We start from the raw sequence: 23731 nt of genomic DNA, 5'->3' as shown, positions 1-23731 counted from the left end.
AAGGATAGCAGAAGGCATGTGCACAACCACATAGACTCAAACATACATGTAAAACCAGGCAAAAGCACAGAACAGCTAAAACTAACATTGTCTAAGGGTTCTGAACTATATGTAGCTCTTATTGCTGTGATCTTCCCTGAGGAAAACAGTGGTGAGTCACTGGAGGGTTTTCTGGGCCTTGTTTGGATCAGCTATTGAAAGGGTTCGTGGAGCAAACTGATATGCATGTAGGTAAATCCTGGCAAGATGCATTTCAATGATCTACCTGCTAAAGGTTACCTTTCCCATCAGTAGTGGCTTTTAACCAAAATAATAGCTTCTGTCTGAAACACAACTTTAATCCCAGCACTTGGGGAAGTAGATGAAGGTGGATCTCTGCGTTCCAAGCCAATACACACACACACACACACACACACACACACACACACACACACACACACACACACATTTTTTTTCCTTGAGCATTTTGCATTTCCAGCCTTCTGAAGTTCACCTCAGACCCAAAGTCCAAAGCAACAGTGTTCAAGATTTGAATGGCAAATGAATTTCTTCCACTATACTCTGCTGTCTCCCCCAAATTAGCATAATATTAAAAGACATCTATTTAGGAGCATTTTCTTAGAGTCTGTGAGATGGTGCTTGCTACCTCGTGATGCAAGCTTGAAGAACTGAGTTCTATAGTCAGAGCCCACATAAAGAAAATCGGTTCCACTCTCATTTTTTAAAACTACTATGATTAACTGTCTCTCATTCCTTGAATCACTGGCTCTTCAGAAGAAGTTCAAAAACTTATTACCAGTGTGGTGGTGCAAATTTTTAATCCCAGCATAGGTAGATCTCTTGAGTTCAAGAGCAGTCAGAGATGCACCTCAAAACTAACATTGTCACTGATCATTCAATTGGCCACTTTCCCTTATCTAATGGAAGTAATAAACTGTCCAATTTAAGAATCTTTGAGAACCCATTCCAAGTCTCAAGGCCCTGTTATTAATCATAAAATTTTGTTGCTACTTCGTAACTGTAATTTCGCTATTGAATCTTAATGTAAATATTTGATATGTGACCAAGGGTAAAAGGGTCGTTGAACCCCAACTGAGTAGCGACCCAGGGATTGAGAAACTTTGGTCTATAGTGCTTGAGGACAAACAGGGCTTATTAGAATCCTGTCACTATGCTCAGGAGAATGCTCAGGAAGTTTATCAAGTGCACACATGAATAAAGGGCCAAACTTCTACCTCTTGCTCTTGAGTGCTGAGATTAGCGGTGTGCACCCTATACGCCCTGCCAATTCTGGTTCTTTTAAATTGCTCATATTGTTGTGCGGCATGCATATGGATGTCTTGAGTGCCATTGCACGGGTGCGCTTAAAAACAAGTAGTAGGCTGCATAGTAGATTCTGTTTTCAAATTCAGGTCACCAGGACCAAGGTATCTCGCTGGTCCCTGAATTCCAGTGCTCACCAGGCACCTGGGTTTAGCTGTCACCTCCCATCAGTTTTCCCACAGGTGGCGTACATATCGCACGACTTTTCGTGGAAAAATGTTGCCGGCTGGTAATTCCAGACTTGGGAAGTGGAGAAGCAGGGTCAGATTCAAGGTCGCTAACCAAATCTAGCCGGCTCTCTCCTCCACGCTGCACAGACGGATCCCATCCAAAGCCATGCGAATCGCAGCCACACCGGTGTACGCTACTTCCGCCGGATGCGCTCCGCTCCGGAAGTGACGAGCGAGGCCGGGCTGGGAGGCGGTCGGCTTTCTCTGTCGCTCTCTTTCCTTTGCACGCGGTTGTGGAAGCCGGTAGGCCTGAGCTGCTCCTGCTGAATAATGCCGGGAAAACTCCGCAGTGCGTCCAAGTCGGAGTCAGAAGGGACCGAGGAGAGTATGGAGACGCTGCAGAAGCCAAGCGAGAAGGTGAGCCTGGGGGCCCTGAGCTGGGTCAGGCTGGACCCGGTGCGCGTGGTCGGCCCTCTGACACGCTGTGCCCGCTGGCCAGGCTTGAGAGTGCGGAAGGGGATTGCCGATCGCGTCACAGTGGGGACTGGAGCTGGAGACAGCAAAGTCTGAAACTTGCGCACATGGTCCGCATCTGCTGTGACACAGACACGATTCCCCCTTTAAAAAAAAAAGCTGAAAACGAGATGGTCTAAGTGATGATCATCAGTAAAATGATCTGCGTGAGCACTGTTGAATCTCCTTGTCTTTTCTTAAATCCTTTCATGAAAAGACTTAACTTGTGACAGTCTCTAATGATCTAAGTAAGAGGAGACGAAAATTATCCCGGAACTCCTATGTAGTACGACTTAGTTGAGGTTTTTTTCTGTCTCCGGGGCTTTTAAGGTAGGAGCCTTTTAAAGAAACAGCATTATTATTTGGATTAGGTGGAAACCACAGGGAGCAGCACAGCGTTCCCGGTTTGCGTCCGCGTGTTCTGCAGGGGGATGCTGAAGTCAAGAGGGAACCTGACCACGAGTTTATGTTCCAAACTCGACTTAATATTTTTCACATATGTAACAGATAGATGTTCACAGGGCGTAGAGATTGTCCATGATCCATTATTTTTAAGATGTGTTTTATAGTACCAGGAACCAAATCTTGGGCTGCTCACGTGTTGGCAGGTGCTGGGCCACTGAGTGGCAGCTCTATCCCTTAGCCCAGCGGTTCTCACCCTGTCAGATATTCTGCATATTAGATTTACATTATGATTCATAACGGTAGCAAACTTTGAAGTAACAACGAGATAATTTTATGGCTGGGGGGTCACTAAAATATGAACTATTTGGAAAGTTGAGAAAGAAAGACTGCCTTAGGCTATTATGTGAGAACTTAGTTAGTCCATTGCGATTTGGTCCTATGCTTATTGTCTGGGGCACTACTAGGTGGCTAGTAATCACTACAAGTTTTCCACGACATGAAGAGTTGTACTTTTAAATAAAGTTTCACATGTGAGAATGGTAGATTGGATGAAGTTTTTTGTTTGTTTCATATAGTGTCTATGTGAATTCACAGTGAAGTACAAACTTCTTGCGTGTTTACCATATAGAGGGGTTGGGGATTTAGCTCAGTGGTAGAGCACTTGCCTAGCAAGCACAAGGCCCTGGGTTCGGTCCTCAGCTCCGGAAAAAAAAAAAAAAAAGACAAAATAACCATATAGAAATTTAGGAGGGAAAAGAAAACTGCTTTTGCAATTATCTGAGGACACACAAACCTTTGGGCAGTGCTTGTTCACTGTTACAGTGTGTGCTCCTGTATGGGGATGGATGTGCTTGCCCATACAGCTAGTTAGAGGGCAGTGTTAGCTACCCCACCTCACCAAGACCCTAACCTGCATAACCCTGGTCACTCTGGAACGAATTCTGTAGACCAGGCTGGCCTCAAACTCCTGAGTGCTGGGATTAAAGGTGTGTATCGACCCTTCCCCAGCATGGAGTGACAAGGTTTCTCTCCGAATCTGGAGCCCTTTGATTCACCTAGTCTGGCTAGCTCCCTACTCCACCCCCACCAGCTGGGGTGACAAGCATGTGCTATCATACCCATTTTTTTCCCTGTGGGTGCTAGAGCTTCCTGTCAACCCCTCATGATGGCACAGTAAGAATTTTGCCTCCTGAACCATTTTTTGGAGTATGTAGTTTAGAGCCTTGGGAATCTCTCTAAAAAAATTAGTTTTATAATGGTTGGCTGATAAAACCTGACTTAGTTTGAAGAACTCTTTTATTCCCCCATGCTAATGACTATTGGTATATACTTATTTCCACTTATCTAAGAAGTGGTATTAAAAGCATATTGTGAGACTTATTTTTTAATTAAAATTACATTAAGCCAGGTGCAATAGCATATGACTTTAATCTTAGGAGGCAGAGGCAGTCAGATCTCCATGAGTTCAACAGCAGCCTGGCCTGCAGAGTGGCCCAGGATCGCCAGAGCCACACCTTGTCTCTCTAACGTTGTGATTCTAATTACATCATCACTCCCCCTCCCTCCCTCCCTCCCTCCCTCCCTCCCTTCCATGTAATTTCCACTTTGCTCCATTTCAAATCCATGGTCTCCTTTTAAAGTGATTGCACACACACACACACACACTGTACGTGTATAACATCAGGGTTGATTTTTAACTTCTACAGCGTTGAAATGCCTAAAGCTGTGTTTTTCACAACTGTAAGTAGTCCTGTGGTAATCCAGAATTGATGGGCCTTATACAGTATAGCAGCTTTATTCATTATTGCGGTTTTTGCTGTGTCTTTTATAAATTTTTAGAAAACTAGAAAAGAGAAGCCAAAATCTAAGACTGACGAGGCAACAGAAGGAGTGGAAGAGGCCGCTTCCTCCAAAGTGAAAGCAGTTAAAAAGAAAGGGCCTTCTGAGGATGATGTGGGTCCCCCTAAATCCAAGAAGGCCAAGAAGCAGGAGGAGGAGCCTCAAGATGACCCTGCTTCTAAAAGCAAAACCTCCAAGAAGAAAAAGGAGCCCCTAGAGAAGAAAGCACCCTCTGCTAAAACCAAAGAAATGAAAGCCGAGGAGCCTTCTGAGGAAGAGGCAGACGCTCCTAAGCCCAAAAAGACAAAGAAAGGGAAGGAAGCAAACGGAGATGTGGGAGAGAAGAGCCCCGGGCTGAAGAATGGGCTCTCCCATCCCAAGCCAGACTCCAGCTCCACCCAAGCTCCCGGAGAGGAAAGCGAGACAGAAAAGGTGAGCCTGCCTGTGTGTGCAGGACTGCGTTCCTTCTCACTGTGGGGCCTGCGCGCGAGCACTGGGCTTAATATTTTTTCTAGGTTTATTTTATTATTTTTGTGTGTTTGGGTGTTTTACTTGGATGTGTATTTGTGTGCCTTGTTTGTACCTGGTGCCCTTTGGGTCTGCTGAAACGGGAGTTATGGATGGTTGTGAACCTCCATGTGCATTCTGGGGGTCAAACCTAGACCTCTGCAAGAACAAGTGCTTTACTGCTGAGCCACATCTCCAAACACTTGAGCGTCTGTCTGTCTCTCTCTCTCTCTCTCTCTCTCTCTCTCTCTCTCTCTCTCTCTCTCTCTTTCTCTCTTTCTCTCTTTCTCTCTTTCTCTCTCTCAAGTTGATTTTTATATGTGTACGTCTTGTGTATATCGTTTGCCTGCGTCTATATCACATATGTGTACTTCCGTTGCCTGTGAGTCAGCAGCCTCTGGAGTTGCGCATGGAATTGAACCCCATCCTCTCTTTTGGTTTGGTTTTTGAGACAGAGCCACTGTACATAGCCCTGGTTGTTTAGGAATCATTATGTAGACCAGGTTGGCCTGTAACTCACAGAGAGCCATCTCCTCAGGGAGTGTTGCAATTAAATGCATGTGCCACCACACTTAGCTGTGTAAGTACATTCTTAATCAAGATTGATCTCTCAGGTCCCCATTTTTTTAAATACCCTTTTTTATCACTTCCCTGTGAGGGTTTCTCTGTAACCTTAGCTGTTCTGGAACTCACTCTGTACACTAGGCTAGCCTGGAATTCTGGTTTGCCCAAGTGCTGGATCAAAGTAGTTGGCCACCACTACCGAGCTTACTGGGTTTTTGTTTTGTCTTGTTTTTTTTTTCTTTTTTTTCCTTTTCTTTTTTTCAGAGCTGGGGACCGAACCCAGGGCCTTGTGCTTGCTAGGCAAGCGCTCTACCACTGAGCTAAATCCGCAACCCCATTTTGTCTTGTTTTTTGTTTTCCTTAATGAGATCTCATTTTGTATCTCAAATGCTAAAAATAAAGGCACACCCAGGCTTCTTTATTAGGTATCAAGGCAGGTTGAGACAGGGTCTTACTGTATATATTTCCAGACTGGCCTTGGACTCACAGTACAGCACAAGAGAACACACAGTTGTGTATCTGGACGTTGGAGGAAACTGAGGGGTCTGAAGGTTGAACTCTGGTGTCTTGTCAGGTTAGTCAGGGCTTTTACTCACTAAGCCATCTACCTGCCTCTACTGATTGGTTTGTCAACTGAGGTGTTTAGGTGAGCTTTTTTTCTCCTTTTAAAAGACATTCAGGGGGGGTTGGGGATTTAGCTCAGTGGTAGAGCGCTTACCTAGGAAGCACAAGGCCCTGGGTTCGGTCCCCAGCTCCGAAAAAAAGAACCAAAAAAAAAAAAAAAAGACATTCAGGGGCTGGAGAGATGGCTCAGTGGTTAAGAGCACTGACTGCTCTTCCAGAGGTCCTGAGTTCATTTCCCAACAACCACATGGTGGCTCACAACCATCTGTAATGGGATCTGATGCCCTCTTCTGGTGTGTTTTAAGACAGGGACAGTATACCTACATATGTACAATAAGTAAATAAATTTTTCAAAGATGTATTTATTATGTATATAGCATTCTGCCTGCATGTATGCCTGCAGGCCAGAAGAGGGCACCAGATCTCATTTATAGATGGTCATGAGCCACCATGTGGTTGCTGGGAATTGAACTCAGGACCTCTGGAAGAGCAGTCAGTGCTCTTAACCATGGAGCCATCTCTCCAGCCCTAAATAAATCTTTTAAAATGTCTTTATTTATTTTTATGTATGCAAGTACACTGTTGCTCTCTTTAGACACACCAGAAGAGGGCATCTGATCCCATTACAGATGGTTGTGAGCCACCATGTGGTTGCTGGGATTTGAACTCAGGACCTGTGGAAGAGCAGTCAGTGCTCTTAACCTCTGAGCCATCTCTCCAGCCCTAAATAAATCTTTTAATGCTCAGTTTTTGTGGAAGGCTGATGCACGTACCATGGTGTGTGTGGGTGTGTGTGTGTGTGTTAGACAACTTGTAGAGTCTGTTCTCTGTGGGTTCTGCTGGTCAAACTGAGTTCTTCAGGTTTAGACAGCAAGTGTCTTTGTTCCAGAGCTGTTTGAAAATGGCTTTTCTGTTTCTCCAGAGGGCTTTCTGCATTTACTGGTATGTGAATTGCTGATTTCTGTGGTCTTTTGCTTTGATAGGAAATACCCGTGGAGCAGAAAGAAGGAGCCTTCTCTAATTTTCCCATATCAGAAGAGACTGTCAAACTTCTCAAAGGTGAGGTCCGGAGCATCATGACTCTCTCTAACAGTGCACGGAGACCTTGCTTCTTCCTGCCGGCACCTATGCTACAGTGGAGGAGACCTGTGCATTACCTCTGGGGTTGTGCTGTCTGGGGTCATTCACAAGTGTGGTGACTGGCACCTGCCCTCCCTCCTTTCCTCTCCCCCCTTTATCTCTCCCCTCCCCCCCTCTTCTGTGTGTGTGTGTGTGTGTGTGTGTGTGTGTGTGTGTGTGACCTCTGCACACCAAATAAATAAATAAGGTAGAATCCTAATTGCCCATATCTCCTCTTGCACCTGAGGTTAGCCTCTCAGGGTGTCGGGTCCTTTGCTCTGTCTGTTCTACTGAGTAGTTCAGATGCTCTCCCCAGCACAGCGTGGTGTTGAACATAGACTCCGTTTTTAAAGTTCAGGTGAGCTTGTGGGTGAGATTTGATCAAAAGTGACAACCACACTATTTAAGTTACAATCAAAAAGTTATTAGAAATAATTTCCAGTCTAGTGGATTCTTCTAGGAAGACTTCTACTAGGAATATATTGACGCTGAGACTTCATAGGTAGATGTTTGTGAAAAGGTAGAAACGGGCTGGAGAGATGGCTCAGTGGTTAAGAGCACTGACTGCTCTTCCAGAGGTCCTGAGTTCAATTCCCAGCAACCACATGGTGGCTCACAACCATCTGTAATGGGGTCCGATGCCCTCTTCTGGTGTGTCTGAAGACAGCTACAGTGTACTCATATACACTAAGTAAATAAATAAATAAATAAATAAGGTAGAATCCCCTAATTCTGCAGGACCACAAAAATGACTGTGTTTCAGTTGGGGTTGTTTTTTTTTTTTGGTTCTTTTTTTCGGAACTGGGGACCGAACCCAGGGCCTTGCGCTTCCTAGGTAAGCACTCTACCACTGAGCTAAATCCCCAGCCCTGGGGTTGTTATTTTAACAAAGCCTCAAGATTTGATCCCTAAGGCTGAAAATAAAACAAAGGTAACACAATCATTCGTTCGCAGCTCGTGGGGTGAACTTCCTCTTCCCTATACAAGCCAAGACATTCCACCATGTGTACAGTGGGAAGGACTTAATCGCCCAGGCACGCACAGGAACCGGGAAGACCTTCTCCTTTGCCATCCCTTTGATTGAGAAACTTCAAGGTGGGCTGCAAGAGAGGAAGAGAGGCCGAGCCCCTCAGGTAACTGTCACAGTGCATCACAGGCTCAGGGACAGCTCCCAGAACCTCCGAGGTCCTTGTCTCACCCTGTGTATCTGAGTAGACTGGGGCGAGTCTTTCAGACGGCTGGCCATCAAGTCTGTCATTGTCCTGTAATGTGCCGCATGGCTGCAGTCATCCATACTTACTAATGTTCATATTTCCTTTAAAGTGTTGGAGGTTCTCAGTGCTCACAGACGGGGTCCTGGGTATTTGTTTATTTTGTCATGGTCTCTAGACTTGGCTGGTACTTAGCTCACAGAGACCAGCTTGCCTCTGCCTCTCGTGCTGGCAGTGTAAAGGTTTGTCCTCCCACACCTGGTTCTGTCATTGTTTCTGCTGTTACCCAGATGTGCCCAGTGAGTAAAGAGCCTGCCTGCTGTGGTTGGAGTCCAAGCGTGGTCTCCAGTGGGTCCTTGGACTCCAGCATTTCCTCTTTAATTTCTGCCTCAAAGGTTGTTGAGCATTAATTCTGAATAAAAAATAGAAAGTACTTTGAGTCGCCTAAGGCATCAGGGAAAAATGACAGCTAATGTTGGGTGTAGCTCCTCTGGGTTCTTTTCTTGGCGGTTCTGCACTAGTCTCTGGAGCAGTGGCATGTACACACCTACTTCTGATTGCTGTGCTCACAGGTCTTAAAACACTGCCTGGGGGAAGACGGTATTCGCTCCTGGCATGTAGTATGAGATTTACCACACAGCACATGGTGACTTTTTTCCGTATTTAGCAAGATGGTTGGATGAGTCGAGCATTGTGAATTCTGCAGTGGCTGAGAGACAGTTACGACGCAGTACTTAGAAATCCTGTGCTTCTCTTCCAGGTGCTAGTCCTTGCACCTACAAGAGAATTAGCAAATCAAGTGAGCAAAGACTTCAGTGACATCACCAAAAAGCTCTCAGTAGCCTGTTTTTATGGTGGAACTCCCTATGGTGGTCAAAGTAAGTACATTCAAATGCTGGAGGAGGGTGTTGTGGGTGCCTTCTCAACTTGAAGTGTGTCATATTTTGGGGTCTCTTGCCTGCTGTTGAAGGATGGCGAAGAGAAGGGTCCTAGGTGATTTTAGGTAAGTAAGTCTTAGGGTGTTCAGTATTTATCTGATGACCAAGAGGACAGACCCAGGGTGCCCGTCTCACCCCTTCTACATGTGCATTTCTTGCTGTAGGTGGCCCTTTTTTCACAAGCATCAGCTTGGGCTATAGTCTCTTCTTCCTATCCTAGTCCTCCCTAGTCAGGATGCTGCTCTCTTGGAAAGGAGAATCAAACATCCATACACAATGAGTCTGGTTTCCATCCTCACTGACTTTGGAAGGCCTATGTTTGAATCTTGACTGATGCCATACTAATTAGATGTCCAAGTTGGTTCATTTTCCTCTTAAAGAAGGTTGTAGTAAATAACTATGGTGCCTAGTGTAGACCATAGACTACAGCAGCAGCGGTCAAAGCCTCCAGATTGCCCTCATGCCAGGCCCGGTGGGTGGGCACCACAGTCCCAGTGCTTCTAGAGCTCCCTAGAGTAGTCACCCTTCTATGCCTTCTCACTTTTACATCCAGTCACGCATGAGTGACAGCAGGGAAGAGGGCTGGGTTGAGCAGCACTCCAGACTACATACTGATATTGTGTCTCAAAAGGAATGATTCTGGTTCTCTAAGAGCATCACTTAAGGTCTGTGAAGTCCTGACATTTTCTGCCAGCCAAACAGGAAGTCATTCTTGCACCACTATTTCCCAGTAGATCATTTTCCTACTGTGTTAGCACGCTGGCCCAGCCATGCTCACAGGAGGAGCACATGAGCCTCCACTATTGTTGCTGTCATTTCTCACCACATATCACTTGGTAGTAATAGTTTGGAGTGAAATCCATTTAAATGGATTCTCCCAGCTTGGTGCAGGGAGCTTAAACGAGGCGTCTCTTGTGTGATTTTTGCAGTCGAACGAATGCGGAGTGGGATTGACATCCTGGTCGGGACCCCAGGTCGTATTAAAGACCACTTGCAGAATGGCAAGCTAGACCTCACCAAACTTAAACATGTTGTCCTGGATGAAGTTGATCAGATGTTGGATATGGGCTTTGCTGATCAAGTGGAAGAAATTTTATGTGTGGCATACAAGAAAGGTAAGCCCGAAATTTAGGGACTGATGGAGGGGACCTAGAGAAGGTTCATGGTGAGATTTTCTACTAGGAGATAATTCAGGACGCTCAGAAAAACTTGGAATATTTATTTACTTTTGTGTTTTGAGACAGGGTTTCTCTGTGTAGCCCTGGTTGTCCTGGAATTCAATCTGTTCAAGGCTGACCTTGAACTCAGAAATTCTCCTGCTCTGCTTTCTGAGTACTAGGATTAAAGGCATGGGCCTGGCTAAAATGTAGAATTAAAAGATTGTTATATAATTGGTGAAGGCTTGGGAGAATAAAATAATAATTTCACATTCTGCCAACTTGCCACACTGTTTCTAACAGCTTTCCGTGTATTCCTGGTTTGTATGTGTTAAGTAAAAATCAACTGTTAGATATTAAAACTTTGTCAAGTGATTTATTCTACCACCTACATCATTTTCTCACCTCTACTTTATAGTGGAGTCTGGCTCAGTTAGAATTCTGCATACCTCGAATTGGTTCTGTGACACAGGTCTTCATGAGTAGAGCTACGGATTCAGCTGCAAAGCGCACTGAACTGATTCTGTCAGCTTATGCGCTTCGGGGCTTCTGAGAACAGTAGTGCTCCTAAGTCTAGACGAGCAGATACATTGAGGGTCTTCTGCGGTTTAGGGGTGCTGAGGATGGAGCTGTAGTCTCACTAGATTGTACTCCTAGCCCTCGTTCTGGGTTACTAAAGTACTAAACTGTCGTGGGTTTTTTTGCTGGCTGTTGAGTTAGCAATCCGTGTTGGTTTCTGGACTTTGGAGGCTGGTTGTCCAGTTGGTGGGCCTCCTTCGTGGGATAGATTTCCTGTGAGAGAGAGGGCAAAGGCTGAAACAAAACTGACTGCACAGACTTGGGTTATGGGGGAGTCCTTCACGAAGACAGATGAGGTTTGGGGGTGAGGGTTGGGTCTTTTTGTTTTTGTGTCTTCGATGCACGGCTGCAGCGGTTAGTGGTCACGGCGCTGTGTTGCGAGACGCCGGGTGAGGTGGAGTGCTGTGTATGCCGGCTTGCTTGGATTATTCACACTGACTTCTTTTTCCCCCAAGATTCTGAAGACAACCCCCAAACATTGCTTTTCTCTGCAACTTGCCCTCATTGGGTATTTAATGTTGCTAAGAAATACATGAAATCTACATACGAACAGGTGGACCTGATTGGTAAAAAGACTCAGAAAGCAGCCATAACTGTGGAGGTAAATGATTCATTTAGTTGCCGGAATTAGTATGGAATTGTCAATCATTGTTTCCTGTCTGATAGTTTCAACAATAGCAAATACAAGCTCTTTTTCCAGATAAATACTAAGTCCCTATGCAGAGCCAAGTGACATCTCTTCTATGCATGGTGTCTGTCTTTCTGGATTTCACCATTAGCAGGCTGATTTCAGAGTCCTGGAACCTTGTGTTTGAATGAACAAACTGATTGCATTAGACTTTAGCCACTGGTAGGCAGCAGAGCAGTCTGGAATCTGGTTCATCTTAGGCTCCGGTACCTAGATGATTCCATTTCACCCAAGAGCGGGCCTGGACACAGTCATTGCACTTTAAGTGGACGAAGGGGCATAGCACACACAGGCAGGCCTACCTTGTCCGGTATTTGGTTCCCTGTAGGAGTCTAGGAAATAGTGTTTTCTGATTACATTACAATGCAAAGACACCAGATGCTCTTTGGAAAAAGGCAGGAGACCTGGAGATAGACCATGTTGCTCCTGACTTTTATTTAGTTTCTTTTTTCCCTCTAAGCAGTGGTGGCAGCAGACAGCCCTGTGAGGCCTGCATTTACTTCAGTACCAAGCAGTAGACAGAAGTGTTGAGAGGGAGCTGTGATGTCCACCCGGCTTTACTGAGTGTTGTGTCCTCTCTTAAGCACCTGGCGATTAAGTGTCACTGGACAGAGAGGGCAGCGGTGATTGGGGATGTGATCCGAGTGTACAGTGGTCACCAAGGGCGTACAATCATCTTCTGCGAAACCAAGAAGGATGCACAGGAGCTGTCGCAGAACACGTGCATAAAGCAGGTTGGTCCTTGTCGTGCCTGAGCAGTCGGGTCTTCAGTGAGGCTGTACCCTGCACTCTGCTTGCATTCCGGTTTGCAGTTACCCAGTGACTCAGGTTGTGTTAGATTAGGAGGAGAGTTTCTGCTGGTCAGGGCTTGTGTAACCCAGCAGCAGTCCTGCCTCACGGGTTGTGATGAGTGCAGTTAGACATGCTTGATGTAACAGCTGAGGGTTGCAAACAGTTGGAAGACTTTCCCATGTAAGAAACATGTGTAAGAAGACATCTGCTCTTCATAAAATAAATCTTTGTAAAAAAAAGAAAGGTTTGGAAAGATAGCTCAGTGGTTAACAGTAGTTTGCTTTTTCAGAGGTCTTGTCTTGGGTTCCCTGCAACCGTGTGGTGGCTCTTACACAGCCACCTATAGTGAGATCTGATGTCTTCTTCTGGCCTACAGGTGTACATGCAGACAGCACTCATGTATAATAGAAATAAATTTAAAATAAAAAAAAAAGGCTAGACTGGAGAGATGGCTCACTGGTTAGGCTCACTGACTGCTCTTCCAGAGGTCCTGAGTTCAATTCCCAGCAACCACATGGTGGCTTACAACTCTCTGTAATGAGATCTGATGCCCTCTTCTGGTGTGTCTGAAGACAGCTACAGTGGATTCACATACATAAAATAAATAAATCTTTTTTTAAAGGGGGCATCTGCTTTTCAGTTTGTGATGTTTCCAGTATTCCCAAACTGAGCCTTGAGGACTGTTGGAGAGTGTCATGTTACATCTGGAAGTCTGAGGTCCATTTATTCCTTTGACAGGATGCCCAGTCCTTACATGGCGACATTCCACAGAAGCAAAGGGAAATCACCCTGAAAGGTTTCCGAAATGGCAATTTTGGAGTTTTGGTGGCAACCAATGTTGCTGCCCGTGGGTTAGACATCCCTGAGGTTGACCTGGTTGTTCAGAGCTGTCCACCAAAGGTATGTTTGCTGTTGTGTTTTCTTTGTCTTTTAATAACAAAACGAGGTACTGCTTTTGTTTCTTTGGGTTTCTAAAAGTCACTTCGTTGACTTATGCAGTTTATGCATGTAGATTATCAGTCATGGTGACATATACCTTTCCTCCAGAACTGAGTTTGACAGTTTGAGTAATATACATAGACAGTTCCAGGCCAACTATCTGCTACCTTGTCTGGCTTTTTATTTTATTTTCTGGTTTTTTATGTGGCTCTTGAAGGCTTGCAGAAAGGAATGTAATAGCCTGTTGGTGCCTTGTTTTAGATTGTGTCTTGCAGTGATGAGGCTCAGATGTATGCGTTTAGATGTCTGTCACCTCTCCATGCTTTCTGTTTCTGTTTTCTGCCTTCTACCCTAATATTTCCTCTCCACCTTCACAGTTCTGTGCTCTCAGACCTCCCCGCTCTTTCTGATTTTCTGAATTGTACCCACAGTTTAGATGGGTGGGTGGGTGGGTGGGTGGGTGGATTGAAAGAGGGGGACATTACAAGTTGGGCTGAGCATTCAGTGTTTGTCTTGGGCATTGGCTTCTCTATGTTCCCACAGATTTCATCATCTCACAGTTTGTACTGTGCCCATTTTCCTTCTCCAATCTTCTTTTGGACATGCAGGCTGGTTCCGTGTTCTGTTTTAAATAGGAACATTCACACTGAGTGTACGGAGTTAATGCTGCACCTACAGCCACCTGAAGCTTGGAAGTGCACATAACCCTGGGATGTTTGCACGCAGGACAGGGACCACTCTTTGATAGGTCGTGTCACTGAGCTCTGCACAGGCTGCCTAATCATCATGTCACTCATATGCTTGGTTTCCACAGGATGTGGAGTCTTACATTCATCGTTCGGGGCGGACAGGCAGAGCTGGAAGAACAGGGGTTTGCATCTGCTTTTATCAGCACAAAGAAGAGTACCAGTTAGCACAAGTGGAACAGAAAGCGGTAAAGTGATCTCTGAACTCATATTCAACATGTGCTAAGCTCTGAAGGCAAAGTCAGTCCTTGGAATCATGGCAGCTCTGTGCTGGTCCGTGGTAGCAGGCGCCGACTAACTTACATTCTGTACATGTGAAAGAGTTCTCAGGTAGTTCTGTGAATATGACCAGAAATACTACAGGAGGTTAGAGAGAGAAGGGTAGAAAGAGCATTGGAACTATAAAGGGACCTGGTGTGTGGTGCATGTAGCTACAACATTTGAGAGGTTGAGGCAGGAGGATCACTGTGTCTTTGAGACTGTCAGTAAAGGGGGAGGAGAGACTAAATTTCCTCACAGAAGTGATAATTCTGCGGATAGTCCTTCCTCTGGGAGCAGGGCCTTGGCTTCACCTAAGCCTGCCCCATACAATAGAAAGTGGGGGTTAGAGACATGCACAGGCCATTGTCTACAGCGGCAGTGGTACAGCGGCTGTCCCTGATGAGAGCTGGGAGATGGGCGTTGACCTGTGGAATTAATTCTGTCCCCAATCCCATAGCCTCAGTCTAAGGAGGTAAAAGCCTCACACCGAGGCTCAGCCTAGGACATAACTCCTTAGAACTATTAATCTGGGAAACACGGCACGGAGTAAAGTGGTTTATTTGGTAGATTTAAGAAATAAGTTGGGGGCTGGAAAGATGGCTCAGTGGTTAAGAGCACCAACTGCTCTTCCTGAGGTCCTGAGTTCAAATCCCAGCAACCACATGGTGGCTCACAACCATCTGTAATGAGATCTGATGCCCTCTTCTGGTGTGTCTGAAGGCAGCTACAGTGTACTCATACAATAAAATAAAATCTTAAAAAATAAATTTTAAAAAAAAAGAAAGAAATAAGTTACTTAACCTTAGTAGAAACAATAATCTTTTACATGAAATCCTGGTTTATTTTCTTGTAGGGAATTAAATTTAAACGGATAGGTGTTCCTTCTGCAACAGAAATAATAAAAGCCTCCAGCAAAGACGCAATCAGGTACGGTCTTTACCACCACCAAGGTCTGTGTTGGTGCTGCTTCTTGAACCTTCAGTGTGTCTTGTTTTAGTGCTTATGAGGAGTTAATACGGGACTGGGGAGATGGGTCAGGTTAAGGGCACTGGCTGCTCTTCCAGAGGTCCTGAGTTCAATTCCCAGCAGCCACATGGTGGCTGATAACCATGATGACCCTGGATTTGGTAGGAAGTTGGTTTCTACTGAAGCACATAGTTCGAATGGGTAATAAGTAGCAAGGGGGTCCACAGGCAAAGGAAGTGCTAGGAGAGCTTGAGAGCCTTCCCAAACCGTATTTTTAAGTTGATTTTATCGTAGCACATTTTCCATAAGAGCCCTGAGATGGGGTACTGTGAAGAACTAATTAACTAGTTCAGGAAATATGGGCTTGGTGACCAGGAAGGAGAGGCCCATTCCAGTAGTGGGAAGAGATATCATGTGGAATGTCAGCCCGTTGCCAGTACAGCTCACCTGACTTGGCAAAGCGACATGCTGATTTGTTGTGGCTGAGACCATGGCCAGCCTCCAGCAAGTACAGTGTTCTGAGACCTCATGTGGAGCACTTTGGGAAAATGTGAAACTGGCTGTGCTTTTGTCTGCTTCTAAAAGTAGCACAGTCTTACTAGTGATCACTGTTTTCTTTGAGTTAAATACTTTATATTCTCTCATTTAAAGGCCAAATGTGGGCCGGGCATGGTGACACGTGTCTGGAATCCCAGCAGGAGGATAGCCATGAGTTAGAGACCATCCTGCTCTGCGTGGCAGGTTCCAGGCAGATGTGTTAAAGTCTTATCCCACAGGGCACAATGAAGGCACTATGGAGCGATCGTGTCCTGTATCCCGAGAGTACTGGAACTCATGCTAGTAGAAGGCCTTGAACTTCAGGCCCTCCTGCCTCCACCTCCTCAGTGCTGGGAATGTGGCATCGCCTCTAGCTTATGAAGTGCTAGGAATTGAACCCGGGACCTCTTCGTGCTGGTGTGGCCACACCCTAGCGTGCTGATGCCCATTCCTAAGCTCATTTCTTCTGTTACTGAGGTGTTCTTCGTCTTAGCCTCTGAAAAGTTCCCTCTCACACACAGGCTCTTGGATTCTGTGCCTCCCACTGCTATTGGCCATTTCAAGCAGTCGGCTGAGAAGCTGATCGAGGAGAAGGGAGCTGTAGAGGCCCTGGCCGCAGCTCTGGCCCACATCTCGGGGGCCACATCGGTGGACCAGCGCTCCCTAATCAACTCACAAGCGGTAAGGTTTGGGCACTTTATAAGGCGGATTAAGCAAACTAGAAGAGTTCATTTGAACTTCCTGATTGACTTCCCCCTTCTTTAGGTAGGAAGGCACTGGCTGTGTTTCGCCATTTTCCTAATTAAAACCAAAGTCAATGGGGCAGAATAGATGAGTGTTTCCCAGGGGTAGATTGGAAGGAGAAACAACACTAACTACTATGGGTAATAGTTTACTTCAATTTTTTTTTTTTTTTATTTTTAAATGAAGGGTCAGTGAAACTCAGCAGGAATGAGCCATCTCTCCAGCCCGAGAACAGATTTCTGAACCTGATCCCTGGCCTCTACACAGACAAATAAGAGAATTAAAGTATGCTAAAATTATAGCTGAGTGAGGTTGTGCCCGCCTATAATCCCAGCACTCAGGAGGCTGGAGATTATGGATTTCTGTGAGTTCGAGGCCAGCCTAGTGGAACAGGCAGGGCTACACAGAGAAAGCCTGTCTCAAACAAACAAAGAAAACAAGTGATAAAACTGAGTTAAAATGCACTGACTTGAAGGCTGCAGTGGTGAGTTCCTTTGACACATTGAATTCCATGTGCCTATTGATTGTAGCCCCACGTGGCATAAGAAGTACAATGGCGATCACTTCCCTGTGCTCAACCAGTCCCCTCCAGTGCAGATCCTTTAGAAAGCTAAGGACTGGGTGCTGACATTGGTACTCCCAACAGTCTTCTAGGACTGCCCCAGCACTATGGCTGGGAGGTGAGCTCTCCGGGAGAGATTCTCTGGAAAGCCTTCCCTCCCCACCCAGAGCAGAGCTTATGGTGCCGATTGGTTTCCAAGTTTCTGCGCCTTTCTCCCCTAAGGGCTTTGTGACCATGATCCTGCGGTGTTCTGTTGAGATGCCCAACATTAGTTATGCCTGGAAAGAACTTAAGGAGCAGCTGGGTGAGAGCATCGATGCCAAAGTGAAGGGGATGGTCTTCCTCAAAGGAAAACTGGTGAGTGCCAGCCTCCAGGACCCTCATCTTACCCCGGAGGTTAGCCGGATGACCGGGGTGTGTCCTCTCCCTGCTTGGTGGGGTGATGCATCTCCTTCCTCTTCACAGTCATCCTCAGTGCTGTCCCCAGCCTAAGCTGCACACAGTGCCTGACCCCAGCACCCAGCTGCTTCCCTGCCATCACCATAAAGTAGCTTACGTCACTTCGAGATTTTGAGTTCAAGTTTGAAACTACTTTTGAAGTTTGAAGGCTACTTTTTTTTAAAAGATATTTATTTATTATCTATGAGTACACTGTAGCTGTTTTCAGACACCCCAGAAGAGGGCATCAGATATCATTACAGATGGTTGTGAGCCAGCATGTGGTTGCTGGGAATTGAACTCAGGACCTCTGGAACAGCAGTCAGTGTTCTTAACCTTCGAGCCATCTCTCCCGCCCGGAAACTTAAAGTTACTTAGCACCCAAAATGTTAAGGTATCGCTAACTTTATGGGAAAATGAGAATAAAAAGGTCAGATAAGTATTATTGGAGATATGGTCACACAGACATACATGTACACATGGATGCACATGGAAAAAATCCCAGAGCCTAGTATTAGGTAAAGGTGTTTGCGGGGTGGGTAATGCCTGATCAGGGAAACCATGAACCATCTTCCAAAAGCTGAGGGTAAACTTGTATCAGCCACCCTGTAGCACCCTGTAGGGCAGGATACCGAACACTCTGTACCTTATTCCCAGTGGAAGCTGACCTTGGTTACTGTCATAGGCTTTCATTGCCGTGAAAAGACACCGTGACCAATGCAACTTTTATATAAAGGTGAACATTTAATTGGGGCTGCTTACAGTCCATTATCTTCATGGTGGGAACTGTGCAGTGTGGGGGCAGACTTGGTGCTGGAGGAGCCGAGAGTTCTAAATCTTGATCCAAAGGCAGCCAGGAGGAGAGTTTTTCTTCTGCACTGGGAGGAGCTTGAGCATTTGGAGACCTCAAAGACACTTTGTCCAACATGGCCATCCCTCCTAATAGTGCCACTTCCCATGGAGCAATCATATTCAAACGACCACAGCTGCTTACAGAGTCTTCCACTCCACTGTTCTTTAAGCCTGAGCTCAGACTCTCAGTGCAGTTTCCTAGTCCTCAACCTGTATGGCGGAGTTCTTGGGGCATCACCCTGGTGTGATTGCTTACAATGGACGTCCTCAAGCCTGTGACCTACTCGGGCAACACCTCTAGACACCTGAATGCCCCAGTGTTCTAGAGTTGTCCATGCATGGAGAAGTTCACAAATGCCAGAGTCCCTTAGCATCTGACTGACACTTAGGCTGTGGCTGCATAAATCATGGGTGGGAAAGTTCAGGTCAAACTGCCGGTACAGGAGTAATTCCGTACTGTTGGTGCCTTCTCCAATTGATATGGAAAGTTCTTATCATCAAAGATCTGACAGTGTAAACCATATCCCTTTCCTAGTGTTCTCACAGAAAGCTGACTTATGAAAAACTCATAATTATGAAAATTATGAATCCGCAGGGGAAGATATTTAATCTGCTTTTTCGTTGTGTCATCTTGACTCTGGGGTAGCACGGTGCGCGAGCCAAGAACACCTGCTCAGGCAGCTGCAGATCCTCCCCTCCTGCTGCTGCTGCTGTCAGGAGCTCCTCGGGTGGCTACTGTCTTTGTATTTTGAGGTATCAGTTGGATTAACTCTTCCTCCTTTGGTTTTTAGGGAGTTTGTTTTGATGTCCGCACTGAAGCAGTCACAGAAATAAAGGTATTTTCTTTTTGGTTTTACTGATTGTAGACCATACAGTATTCATTCTGAAAGCAGAGTGACAGTGTGGGCTGCAGAGAAGTCTCCTGTGCTGTTGTGGCCCTGCTGCCCAGCCCGCCTTGCTCCTTCCAGGAGCTGGGCCCAGCATCTGCCCTGCTGCTCTTTGCAGGGCCCTCCCCTGTGATTTCTGGGGCTGGCCTGAGTGTGTGCCTCAGACAGCTGCAGCAAACTCAGAATATAGAGTGAGGACTGACCTCCATGAGACTTGTCCCCACACTAGCCACATGGCTTTGGGACTAGCAGCTTTTTAAACACTTGGTTAACAACATGACAATTAGTTTTTCTTATAGCTTTACCAAATTTCCATTTACAAAAAATCATGGAACAAACCTTCCACCCACAGGAGAAGTGGCACGATTCGAGACGCTGGCAGCTCACTGTGGCCACCGAGCAGCCGGAGCTGGAAGGACCCCCAGAAGGATACCGAGGCGGCAGGGGCCAGCGGGATGGCAGCCGTGGCTCTTTCAGAGGACAGCGGGGTGGAAGCAGGAACTTCCGGGGACAGGGACAGCGAGGAGGAAGTAGAAACTTCAGAGGACAGCGACCAGGAGGTGGCAACAAAAGTAACAGGTCCCCAAACAAAGGCCAGAAGCGGAGTTTTAGTAAAGCATTTGGTCAGTGAGTAGAGGCCAGAGGAACTTGTTCCCACCCCACTGTGGACCTCAGAGCCCGTCCTGCTGTCAAAGCCCCCAGTGCTTCCTTTTTGATCAATTCTCAGCCCATTTCTTGCAGAGACAGGCTTCTGAGCTGTCCAACTACCCATCCTAAACTCTGCATTTGGGGAAGGGATGGGAATGCATTGCTTCATTTTTCAACATACTTCCTAGATTTACAAAGTAAAACCAGCCTCCGATCTGCCTATCTCTGTGTTCTGTGTGTGCGCACTGGGGCCTAAGCTCAGACCCTCGCACATGCCCTCCCTACAACTGTTTCTCTGGTCCCCTGTACATGTTTCCTACTCATCCTACAAACAAAGTTTCCCAGGGGTGCCTCAGTCTCTGGGGGACCGTGCGAGCCAGGGTGGATAATTTTTGCATTCCTTGGCCTCTTGTTCCCCTCACAAACAGTTGCTGTGTTTATGTCTGGCAAGGTTTGACCTGAGCAGTGCTTCGCAGAAGCCATCTCAGACTTAGCTGATAGAACAGTTTGTAGCCGCTCTAGAGCGCAGGCAGCATGGGTTCACTCTGTGGTGTCCTCACTACTGTTTCTTACTGGGTGACTTGTGTTCCCGTGAGTTCTCCAGACAGTGTATATTGGAGTACATTTTCATAGGAGCCATGTCTAAAGTTCAGGCCCAGTGTGTAGACTTTTTCTTAGTTAATGAGACTGGATAAATGGCGTGTAATTGCTTCTACCCCACGTTTGGAAGATTGATTTACCAAGGAGTCATACAGGGAGGGTGGGGCTCAGTTGGTGTTGCTGAGGAAGGCTTCAAAAAAGCCACAAAGATGTCTTTCATCTTGACAAGTAAAGAGGTGGAAAAGCATGCTTTGAGTGGCGAGCACTTCCTGAGGTGGGGCTCCCGAAGGGACAGCACCTACTAGTGTGAGATCTTTTAAAGGGCACAGTGAGACTAGTTTGATCTATTGTAAGATCTGTTCCTGACGAGCTGCTTCTCTGGCTCAGAGAATCCGGCTGTGACAAGCTATGTCATTTTAAGTTGTTGCTTTGAGGGAACGGAAGCGTGGCCCCTGCCTACTGCTCAGTGTTCTTCATCTGGGAAACTCCCACCTAGCACAGAAGCTGGAGTGGTGGGGTCCTCTAGCCCTACTAGAGTCTGTACAGGAGTCCTAGAATAGACCTGGAAGGAAAGTCAGAACCACATGCTCTGGTTTTTGTTTTATAAACTCAGTTGTTTGGGTCAGCTAAGACCTTCATTTTAGTTAGTACAGTCCTTACCTCCCAGCCTTACCAGAACAGCATCAAAGGGCTCTGATACCCAATCAGCTGCTGTCACTGAAGCAGTGCCCTTTTTTCTATTTAAGTTCAGTTTCCCCCTTGAACTCTGACCAGATGGCTCATCCTCTCTGCCAGGGATTCTTTGGGGTTTTTTTCTTTGTTGACGACTCTCTGGCTTGTAATAAATATGGGCATGATTTAATGAAACATTTCACTATTGGGTAAGAATTCGCCATTTCAAGATGGTAGAAGGACATGCTGGCTCTACTTCCAAGAGGACAGCCTAAAACTAAAACCTTTTGAATTTTGAATTAATGGGTTACCCTATAGAAAAAATGATCTGCGGAAAACCAAACAGTGAAGGGAAAGAAGGAAAGAATTTCAATTGACACAATTTAAATAAAATATGGCTTTTCAAATAAAGGAAGAGAAGTTTCTTTTGGGTCACACAATCTAAACAATATTTATGTATAATTCAGCTCTTATTTGGCTTAAATGGGCTTAGTGGGAAATGTTATCATTTTTACTATTTTCTACAGAGAAAATATTTTCCAGTTTATCAAGTAACTCTGGACTTTGGAATTACCTGTTTTTATGTTCCAGCTGTCTATATAGTTGTTTCTCTGAAATTGTACATAAAATGTTTTTACATTAAAATGAATTACTGTATAAAGTACTGCATTATGCCATAATAAAGATACTAATGCTTTATATTTAGTTTTTGGTGGCTTTTACTTTATGAAAAAAAAGGCTTTACTTGTTTATAACTGACTGGTAAGTATACAAATCTAGTAAAAATTGGGGCTTGGGTTGTAGCTTGGTGTGGCTGCCTCCTGTGTATATTGCACTGGGTACGGGGTAGAAGCAGGAGGATCAGGTTAGAAGGGAGGATAGCCTTGGCTAAATCCTTATGAAAATAAAAGCAATCCTACGTTAACATTTCAGTAGGCAATTTTTTATTTTATGTGAATATACTCTTACTGTCTTCAGACTCGAGAAGAGGGCATCAGATCCCATTTACAAGTTCTTTTTTTTTTTTAAGATTTATTTATTACATATGAGTGCACTGTAGTTGTCTTCAGACACACCAGAAGAGGCCATCAGATCTCATTACAGATGGTTGTGAGCCACCACGTGGTTGCTGGGAATTGAACTCAGGACCTCTGGAAGAGCAGTCAGTGCTCTTATCCTCTGAGCCATCTCTACAGCCCCCACAAGTTCATTTCTTGAGTTATCCATTCATTTTTGTGAATTGCTCTCTAACACCCTGTTTACCTTTCTACATGTACATAAATACATTTTAAAACTTAAAATAGGGGTTGGGGATTTAGCTCAGTGGTAGAGCGCTTGCCTAGCAAACGCAAGGCCCTGGGTTCGGTCCTCAGCTCCGAAAAAAAGAACCAAAAAAAAAATAATAATTTTACACTTAATAAGCTTGTTTTCAAGATGGGTTTTTCTATGTAGCTCTGGCTGTCTTGGAACTATGTAGTCTTGTGGTACAACTAATTTAAAACATCCCTAAATAGCTTACAAACAAATGAAATTCAGGCTATCATTATTTTACTTGGCTTTTGACAATTACTGGGGGGATAACCTCTGGGGCTACCTCCTTAGCAGTGTTCCCCCAAGTAATTGCTGTTTCTCCTGGCCTTGTGCTCATGGTACACCTCTCATGGCTCTTTCTCTCCTTGTTCTACCCCTCTCCAATGCTCAACCAAGTAACTGGAAACCTACCTACATCTAATCCCTCCAGAATTGTCTGTAGCCATTTTTATTTAGCCGATAGTTTTAAATTAAGGAAAAAGGTTTGCACAACAAAAGCTGATAAACATGAGAAGTCACTCACGGGCTACAGAATTTAGCATTACAATACATATCAACACTGGGCCCGGAGTGAGCCTACAGATAATTGGTACCATGTGTATCTCAGAGCCTTTGTAAAATTTTCAGGGGTTTGGTGGTGGGGGATGGTGGTGTGAAATGGCTCAAGCGGGTAAAAAGTTGGGAGGCTGAGTCTGAGGACCAGAATTCGATCGCTGAGACTACCCTCTGTCCTCCTGAGGCCCCGAGTTTGATCCCTGAGACCCTATCCTCTGACTTGTACATGCACTGCGTGGTACACGTTTCCTACAAATAGAAGTTTTAACTCTCATAGCCTAATACGTTAATGGTGAAAGATTCCTGCCTATCTCAACTGAGGAATTAACGAGAGATGTTAGTATTAACAATATCCTGGATTTCATTTAAGTAGGGACTGAGTCTACGATGGGTAAGTACCTTGCCGCTACGAATCTTTCTGATTCTGAACATTTTATATAAACTACATTTTGGGATGGAGCGGGAGAAGCCATACTGCACCCGGGTAGCAGCGGAAGGCTCTGTACTCCCTGACAGCTTCGTTTCCCCGACGACGGCTGTTGTGGCGACCAGCACGCCCTCCCATTGGCTGCTACAGAGCGCCT

The 23731-nt window shown here is 45.6% G+C and overlaps 1 protein-coding gene across 1 annotated transcript; it reads left to right on the top strand.

Annotated features, from left to right (window-relative positions):
* The first annotated feature begins 1779 nt into the window (after nt 1-1779).
* On the top strand, nt 1780-21980 carry Ddx21 (DExD-box helicase 21). The gene is made up of 15 exons (NM_001037201.1): nt 1780-1910; nt 4251-4682; nt 6929-7004; nt 8019-8197; nt 9036-9153; nt 10143-10328; nt 11405-11550; nt 12222-12371; nt 13168-13329; nt 14183-14302; nt 15229-15302; nt 16400-16559; nt 17407-17541; nt 19266-19310; nt 19714-21980. Exons 1-15 carry the CDS (start codon nt 1824-1826, stop codon nt 19990-19992), a joined length of 2349 nt encoding a protein of 782 aa, NP_001032278.1. The 5' UTR covers nt 1780-1823; the 3' UTR covers nt 19993-21980.
* The last annotated feature ends 1751 nt before the right edge of the window (nt 21981-23731 follow it).

This window comes from Rattus norvegicus, chromosome 20 (assembly GCF_021556685.1).
Source record: "Rattus norvegicus strain SHRSP/BbbUtx chromosome 20, alternate assembly SHRSP_T2T, whole genome shotgun sequence".
Taxonomy (NCBI): domain Eukaryota; kingdom Metazoa; phylum Chordata; class Mammalia; order Rodentia; family Muridae; genus Rattus; species Rattus norvegicus.
This window is presented reverse-complemented; position numbering and strand designations above follow the sequence as displayed.

Bases quoted from the DNA above. Each gene is read 5' to 3' on its own strand.
- Ddx21 (NM_001037201.1), top strand. From the start codon at position 1,824: ATGCCGGGAAAACTCCGCAGTGCGTCCAAGTCGGAGTCAGAAGGGACC. The intron at 10,329-11,404 runs GTAAGCCCGAAA...TTTTCCCCCAAG, and splicing joins ATGTGTGGCATACAAGAAAG to ATTCTGAAGACAACCCCCAA. The intron at 16,560-17,406 runs GTAAGGTTTGGG...TTCTCCCCTAAG, and splicing joins CCCTAATCAACTCACAAGCG to GGCTTTGTGACCATGATCCT.